The 8,791-nt window shown below is 36.0% G+C and overlaps 1 protein-coding gene across 1 annotated transcript; it reads right to left on the bottom strand.

The window, feature by feature from the left end:
• Positions 1 to 1,380: 1,380 nt before the first annotated feature.
• Positions 1,381 to 2,266, bottom strand: LOC149170808 (uncharacterized). The gene has a single exon (XM_089427362.1). It carries the CDS (start codon positions 2,128 to 2,130, stop codon positions 1,441 to 1,443), a length of 690 nt encoding a protein of 229 aa, XP_089283488.1. The 5' UTR covers positions 2,131 to 2,266; the 3' UTR covers positions 1,381 to 1,440.
• Between the last annotated feature and the right edge of the window lie 6,525 nt (positions 2,267 to 8,791).

Here is an 8,791-nt window from a genome sequence, read left to right as displayed (position 1 = left end):
TGTTATATGCTTAAAAGGTGCATATCAACAAACAGATACCGCTCAAAAGGGAAAAAAACTGTATAAAATATGAAATTTAAATGGTATATGAAGAGCACACTCTAATCTATGAGAATAAACTATAATGTAGTCATATTTTTACATAAAATAATGCAAATAAATCAGTTGACCTTGATGAATTTGATAATAAAACACTATGAATGCAAAATATTAACCTAATATGGATCCTAAATACACAAATAGGGAAAATTCTATAGAATCCACTTAGTACTGCATAAAAAGTTAAAAAATAGCAAATCAAACTTATTATTTGACATAAAATACAAATGAAAATGCAACTAAATGATCATTTGACTCTAAATGCGTGCAAATCACGAAAAAACTGTGGTACCCATCACTGCCTATCTTATTTTTCGTTTTCATGGGTTTCATTCACTCACCACGCGCAACAGAATACTCATAGTTGGTAGTTACAGGTTGTGGGGATAGATTTTGAGTCCATGCACCTTGATCATTTTTTCTTGAGCACCATTCATCATCTAGGGAAGGAACAAATGTCTAGAGGGGTGTTCTTGGTTTGATGGAAGCTCATCTAAATGCACTTTTCACCATGAAGTTTCATTTAGGCACATTGGACGTGTATTTGGAGTGATGACTATGTGGCCTATAAAACCATTTGTTGCACCAATCTTGAATGCCCATCACAAGTCGTTTGTGGCCATTACATGGAGCCTCCAGAAGTACTCACTGTTATGAAAAAGTCAGACAAGATCTGGCGCATTTCTATTTCTAAAGTAACGCAAAGATTTGACCTCTATCGGTCGTTTTTCCTCAGTTGAACATAAAGAGGGTGTGGCCATCGCCAACGTCACAGGCTCCTGGTAAGGATTGAATTTAAAACTGAAAGAATTTTATTATAATAAATAGAGAGTGTTCGTTTTCGACCTCTTCAAATATATCGATCATATATAATATTCACAAAATTAGTCTTTAATAAAATAGTTAATCCATAGCTTAAAGCATCAGACCAGAGCTATCAGTGGATGGCTGGAATTCGAATAACTGAAAATCGGGATTAATAAGAAGCGATAGCAAACTTTTAACGAACCTAAATTGAGATGTTAGGCTTAAAATTTTCTGGACAGATATCATATTTAAATTTTTTTTCTTCCGAGCAGATCCATGAAAACGAATTTCGGATAATCTGAAAGGTGTTAAAACTTGAAACTTTATCCGCCATGTCAGATACCAAATTTGTAAGAATGCCAAAAACCATGTTGCACAAATTGCACAAAATATATGAAAGAAATTTTTAATCGTACAATAATTGTTTGTATCTATAGCTATTTCTGGTCCGCACCAGATGGAAGCACCGGCTATACAGAAATAAGGAAAGCTTGCATTCGTTCAAACTACAAAACCGCCGGCAGTTTACAGTCCTCAAGCAGCAGAAAAACTTTCCCCATCAAATAACATGACCTGGCTGACAGAATCTATGTTGAGATGATCCTCAAGGTGGGTCGCATCCCAGGCATGCTCGTAGAATTCGAACAGTTGATAGTTTTCGAATTCGTCCACGAAGTGCCAGTTTTCACAAAGCGATTTAAGATTTGGATTCCCCGTCAAACCCTCCTCCTGTGTTTCCTCCGAAGATCGGCAGAATTCTTCTGTTATGTCCCAAACGGGGCTCGTAGGAATGCCGAGATCGTCGCCTGAAGCCTCAAGGAGATAACATAAATCAACGTCCGAGTCCGTATCTCGGGTTAGGCCTTCATGGATGCCAGAAATATCAGTGGCTGCAGAATCATACCCGGAGTTAGGGGAAGGATAAGAAGTGGAACATGTCGTGCCAATCTCTTCCTCCAAGCTTCTCATGACTCTGTTTACAACCTCCTCACTGGGAGAGAATTCATCTTCTTCGTCGTCTTCTGCTAAAGTTTGATCTAATTGCAGTAAATGAAGAAACTCGTCTGTTTCTTCGTCGTCTTCTGCTAAAGTTTGATCTAATTGCAGTAAATGAAGAAACTCGTCTGTTTCTTCGCCGTGAAAGCGTTTCTGCGTCTGGACGTCTGTGGACTCCGGCGGAGCCTCGATCTCACGGTCGCGTTTCCTGAGCAGTGCCTCAGTCATGATCGAGAAACGGCCCGGAGATTCGAACACGGAACACAACGATGTTGCAAGGACGAGAGGATGATGATAGTGTGTCTGCAGCGAAGAGCTGGTCTTTCCTGATACACTAGTGGTGGAGAGCAGGATTGGCTATATATATAGCGGTTCGACTTTTTATGGTACATGCAAGGGAAGGGATATTTATCGTTATGTTTCGCTCTTAATTCAAATTCTGTGAATAGTATAGGAGTTTGGAGACGGCTGGCATGACTCCTTCCGTCGACCATATCCACCTTGTTAAAATATTTCTAGAATGTCTGCGAATGTTGAAATGAATTTGAGAAGGAAGATTCCAGTAAACAACTGAAATAGGAGATTTTGCCCAGATTCTTTCAACTGGTGATCAACCTCCAGGGGTGTATGTGGTTATGGCCGGCTTGTTGTGCATCACCCAATAATCTTGGTCGCTTGATTGATCCAACGGTGTAAGTTCTAGAAGTACTGGTGATTCGGAAATGGTGGTCCGCTGGATGGCTTCACCGTACAAAGTTTGAATTTGTTGAACGAAAGTGATAACATGTGGGCCCACGAAAACGAAGTATAATTTAGTCCATCGTGATTCGTCTGTAACGTATCTTTTTGTTACTTCGAAATTGGGGCTGATTGCCAGGCAATGTCACTGTTATTATTGACAAACTCCACGTAGACCTTTCAACTTTTGATTTGTGTGGCTTCCTGACAAGTCCATTTAGATGTTTCTATCTAGAAATATAAAGTCAATGAGACGAACCATAGTTGTCGCCCTTAATTTTCAAGTTCCATTACGAAAATGTGCCGTCTATATTTGTTCACTACTTTATTCCACCGATTTGCTTATCCATGCCTGTTTTTCAAATGCGGAACCTCACGTTCTCCATTCTGGAGCGCCCTATAAACTCAATCCTTATTCACATCGAACGACAAAGTCTCATTAGCTCGGTGTACAAAAAAAAAAAATCCGACACACCTCCATCCTTTACGAGGCAATATCTTACGTACCGACCATTTACTTTGAATTAAAATGCAAAGTATGAACATGTCGGAAAGACAAAGGTGGCCTCCGTAAAGGCGGAATAACATATCACAATAATAGGACTCTTTTATAAATCTTTTCATTACAGCTGTATACTATTTTATGTAGACGTTTGTATTAAAATTAAAATCCAGACAAATTCAGATATAGGTGGTGAAATTTCAACTTTGTGTTTCTATGTATTGAGATTGGAGTTTATCTGAAGTGTTTTCTATTTCCAGTAATAAATCAAATCTTCAAAATTAGGAACAAAAGTCTGGCATCATTATTTAAGTTTGGAGCTGTGGAGTGTGGGTGATTTTATTGCAACGTCCAAAGTTGAGATTGATATTGATGATTTAAAGCTGAGTACTGGTTTTTACAGAATTATGAATAAAAATAATTACCTCCTTTGCTCTAAAGAATTATATGGATACACTTTAATGTAATAATTTTTTTTATTAATTTTATAAGGGAATATTACACCTGCAAACTAAAACAATCTCTTTTAATCAAATTCAATCTCTTTTAATCAAATTCTTTGGTCCAGGACGAAATCAATTGGGGGACATATGCTCGGTTTACATTCAACAATCTTTACGACTAGCGGGGAGAGTGAAGGGTTTTAACTAGGATTGTATGGAGGTGGAGAGTGAAGGCTTGATGTAAGGTTATATAAGGGCACAGTGGGGAATAGAGGAGCAAAGAGGGTGTGCAAAGGAGTAAGTTATTATTGGTTTATTATTCATTTTCTGGGGGCTAGAGAGAAAGTGGAGGGTTCACTGATTTTTTTAATGCTGGTTGGGTAAGGGAGATAATAGATTGGAGAGGAATATTCAAAATAACATTTACCTAAATAGAGAGAGGAAGCTTTCCATTTGTAAAGGATGATAGGGTGAAAGGATTAGTACGGCTATACAATGCCATGACAATAGGTGTCATTTAGGGCATTAATCTTCATGGAGAGGGCCATTTAGAGAGGGTCTACATTGGATGTGAGCATAAATGGAGATATGTTGCAAGGAAGGGGTCCAATGAGCCAGGATTACAATACCAAAAGTGACTAAGGCTAGTGGTGAGTGGAAATTTATTGTTTTCAATGTTATAAAACAAAGTAAAATACCATGGAAAATAAACATAGGTACATTTATATCTTAACTTCATAAGTGTAAGGAAGGTAAAAAAGAAATGACATCTTCATAGTGAAACTTTTTATGATTAAAAAAAAGAAACTCATTAATCTTAAAGATTTTTTGGTTAAGAACAAGAATAGTTTCTTATGAAAGCCATGAGTGTTGGGCCTCATTTATGCAATATTCATTATGATTTTGAAAATTGAAAAGTTGACAAATAATTTTTAATTATCCAAATGAAAAGATGTAAAATATTTAGAATATTTCAATTTCTACTTAATAATTATTTCATCATCATTTTTTTCCTTAGGAAAAAATCATATATTTTCATTACATAAACAAATACAAAGGCACATCTTATATGTGGAAATAAGCACTTTAAAGAAATTATGTGTTTTGAAAATAAGATATATCACATTACTAAAGAAATTGGAAAAACTAATCAAGGTACAACTGCCTATTATAAAAGGATTATTCACTCTCATTTTCTGCTTTTTCTATTTAACATTTTTCTAACTATAATTCATATTTCCATATTTGTTACCCATTAAGAAGGTGTCGAAGAAGCTATAGTTAAATCAAAATCCTAGTTTTGAGATTAAAAACAATTATTAAATCCTTGTCAAAAAATGAGTTGTTATATTCATGTGTTGTCTTCATGGCCCCCTAATGAGGTCTTATTTTTGGTTACATCACTCAGAGAGTTACCTTATTGTCCCTCAATTTGAAGGGAAAAATTATTTATCAATTGGATCTTTTAGGAAAGAATTTATATGCTACTATGGAGATGTTTCTTACATATTTATTCTATGATGGTCAACTACGTAATTTGAATACTAATGTTCATGTGATTCTCAAACTTATGATTTTGATTTTGGTTCATTTTTTCCTCAAATGTGGGCCCGATAGTGATGGTAGGTTTCCTAAAGATGACTTGTTTATTGACTATTTTGACATTGAAAAGTAGTATTCTCATAATCTAAAATGCAAGTGTAGTTCATTTCTTCCCTCTCTAGGTTCATCTCCTCCAATAAACCCTTATTATTGATCTAAACAAAAGTTCTAGTATATTCCAAGAGATCTACCTCAACCCAATCTATATTTTCTTTTATAAATCTACCTAAGACATTCCCAATGATTTTTTAATACTATTAAATTCCATAAACACATTGGAAAATTTGGCAGACGGGCCCAAATTGGCATTGTGGCAACATTCATGGTGGTATATTTGAATTCTAAGAACCATTAAATGACAAGTTGATGTACACTACCTGAGCACCAAAATTGCTTCTCAATTTTTTTTATAATTAATTAAAGGTGATCAAAAGTGAGGAGAGTCTTTAACATAAACATATGTAACACTATTTTTTCAAAATGGATTAAATTTATTAATATATAGCTAATATATAGGAGGATATGATTCTTTAAGTCAATGTATAACCTCATTAATTCAAATTGTGGGAGTAGATAAGATATATCCTATTATGATACTTTTAACACTAACATTCCATATTGTTTTTCCACTAAATAAACCATCTTTATATATAGGATATTTGAAGAGAGAGAAAAATTCAATTAGTTGTGTAGCATTACAAAGTAGCCATTATTGAACCATTGGAAGTCCATCTTTTTACTTTATTGGTTTAGTAGAGTCTAATGATTTAACGTATAATATGATGGGCCATGGCCTTCCCCTTAATAGACCTCTAGAAATCTTGGTGTCTCCACATGGCCAATAACATACCAATAACATGGTTATATAAAGAATAATTAAATTCCATTTATATAATAAGAGCGACTTATGTTAAGAAACTCAACAATTTTTAATACTTCATTTACTTATTTAGGAACAATCGAATATATTTTAGTCAAGGATAGGGATGGGCTTGAAAACCATATTTTCCAAATGATGATGTTATCTATATGTTTTCTCTATATCTATAATTATTAAAATGATGTACTTAAAATGATGTACTTAGTAGTGAGTCACAATATCCTTACCATTTAACTCAGTGTCATGACTTCTCTCATTGCTAGGATAATGTGGGCCCCTATAGAAGACATATTTTCTAGTTCATTACCTTATACATAGTGAAATTTTTTGTATTTCCATTCTATATGCCAACATATCATTTATATGGAATGGATTTTTTTATTTTCTAGTGCATATTTATTATGTATATGGGAGGTTGGGGATGTGTTATTGACTGTAACAACCATGGTGAAAATTCCATGTAATAAAATTTAATAAAGGAAAAATAAATACCACGGTTAATAAGACACTTATTCCAAGAATGTTGGGAAAAAACATAGAGATGGGGATCACTTGTGATTGATTAATGACTAAAGAAATTGGCAAAGGCAATGGAAAAGGCTTTGGAAAGGCAAAGTGGCATTTATTGGCATTTTATTTATGAAAATAATGGAAATTAGGATAAATGGGAGGTGAAAGGTAACATGTTTCATGTGAGGAGTAAAATGAAGGAAAATAATGGAAAATGAAGAAAATAGAGGCCTCATTAATAAAAAGGTTTCGAAGGATCAATTCACAGACTTTTTTCAGTTCAGTTTTGGAGCTCTCTATCTATTCTCTCTCTCTCATACTCTTGGACACTTAGATTTTTCTTGGAGCACTCTTGGAGAGTGCGGCATACTTGGAGTTTTTTATCAAGAAAGAAAAGGAAGAGGTGGAAAGTGCACTAGGGCATGGAGATCAACAACTACATTGTGTTTTGCTTGCAGGTACCAAGTTGCATGTATGTTTTCCTCACTAGTTTGTCATGCATGGCATATGCATGTGGTGTCTTGGTCATGATCGGTCACTAACATGGAGGATTGCTTAGATTGACAATGGATTTGACTAGCCTTGCCATTTCCTGGATAACCATGGTGTTGTGAGTTTATTTCTTTATTTTTTTCTGTCGTTCTCATGTTTCCTTTAGCTTAGGTTCAGTTATTGGTTCCTGGAAGCCCTGGTTGTACAAACGATAAGGAAGCCCTATAACAGTTTGGGTTGAGTTACTAGTCCTGGAAGCCTTGGTTGGACAAACGCTCTAGAATCCCTTGGTGGGTTGAGTTGCTAGTCCTGGAATCCCTGGTTGGAGAAATGCTCCAAAACTCGGGTGGTAGTTGTGGGTTGAGTTAATAGTCCTGGAAGCCTTGGTTGGAACAAACGCTCTGGAGCCCTGGAAGGCTTGGGTAGAGACCAATTTGATGATGGTTTTTTGATGTCCAACCGTGAGGTGGAATCACTGGTTCATGGGTTGAGGTGGTTTGGCCTCTAGAAGACCCAGAGGGTTTTGATTGATGTGTTTAATGAGATACCACATTCATGCTTGGAATATGGCATGGGGTTCGTTGGTTTAATAGAGATTTGGCTCAACCATGTCTACGGTCGGGTGGTTCATGGAAGTCCCACAACTAGTTGGCCTTTGCATAATTAATATGAGGTTATTTCTCCTTGTTATTTCATGAGTATTATACTGGTTTATATGTGGATGATATGGTTGTGATTTCCTTGGTATTTTTGTGGTTATTATGCTAGTTATGAATATGTATTATGACAGTGGCTATGTATGGATCTCATCATGTTCTTACTTGTAAATGAATGAACAATGTATCTATGGTCTAATGGATGAAACTGCAGCCAATGTGTTGAGGTGCCAATGATTCTTACAGATTCTCAGATGAGTATGAGACCCCTATGCTCAAATATGTTGTTTAAACCTGTAGAGTACATATTTGTGACATGTTTGACGAAATTCTTGTCATTGCTACTAGGGGTCCAATGAAGTCCTTGTTTGAGTAATTGGAATTGTATCATTATTATGTTGTTATCTTTCATTCTTGAAGGTGTCATTGAGTTCCGAGAAATGACCTAGACTTTGGGCCTAAAAAAGTGGCTCAAATATCGGAGATGCAGACACAACACTAGCAATAAAATTCCCTAGACGCATGCATACCCATGTTGTGGGAGTGTATCGATCCTCCTTGATGAAGGCTTTTCCATGTCAAGGAACTGTTAGGGAGTTTAATGGTCAAAATACTCAGAGGGACCCAAGCATTGGCTTCCTGAGTGGTTGGGATGGCTCCTGGGGGTTATATTGTTGATGTGGAAGGTATGTATGGTGTGTTTCCATTGATTCCATTTCGTTAACTAACACATAGGGAATTGAATCATATCATAGTAACTTCTTTTCACATGTTTACCCCAGTTGGCCTGTTACTTGGGTAGATGTGGGAGGAGGATGTTACAGAGTGGTATCAGAGCATGGTTCACCCCTCCAACTATATTTGTTGTGTGTTGGACATGCATTCATGTCAGTTTGATATGTGTTTCATATGTTATAAGACCATCTTCTTGTTTCATTTGTATGGTATGGGTTATGGTTGTAGTGAGGTCACCATCAGAAGTTGATGGTGTTGTTGTGGAGTGTGTCATCATGAGTGTATGGTTTATTATGCATTTCTTATGCACGTTAGTATTCACATGTGGTCA

This window comes from Pinus tabuliformis, chromosome 4_2 (assembly GCF_031772625.1).
Source record: "Pinus tabuliformis cultivar Carrire ecotype Pingquan chromosome 4_2, CPIR1, whole genome shotgun sequence".
Lineage (NCBI taxonomy): Eukaryota > Viridiplantae > Streptophyta > Pinopsida > Pinales > Pinaceae > Pinus > Pinus tabuliformis.
This window is presented reverse-complemented; position numbering and strand designations above follow the sequence as displayed.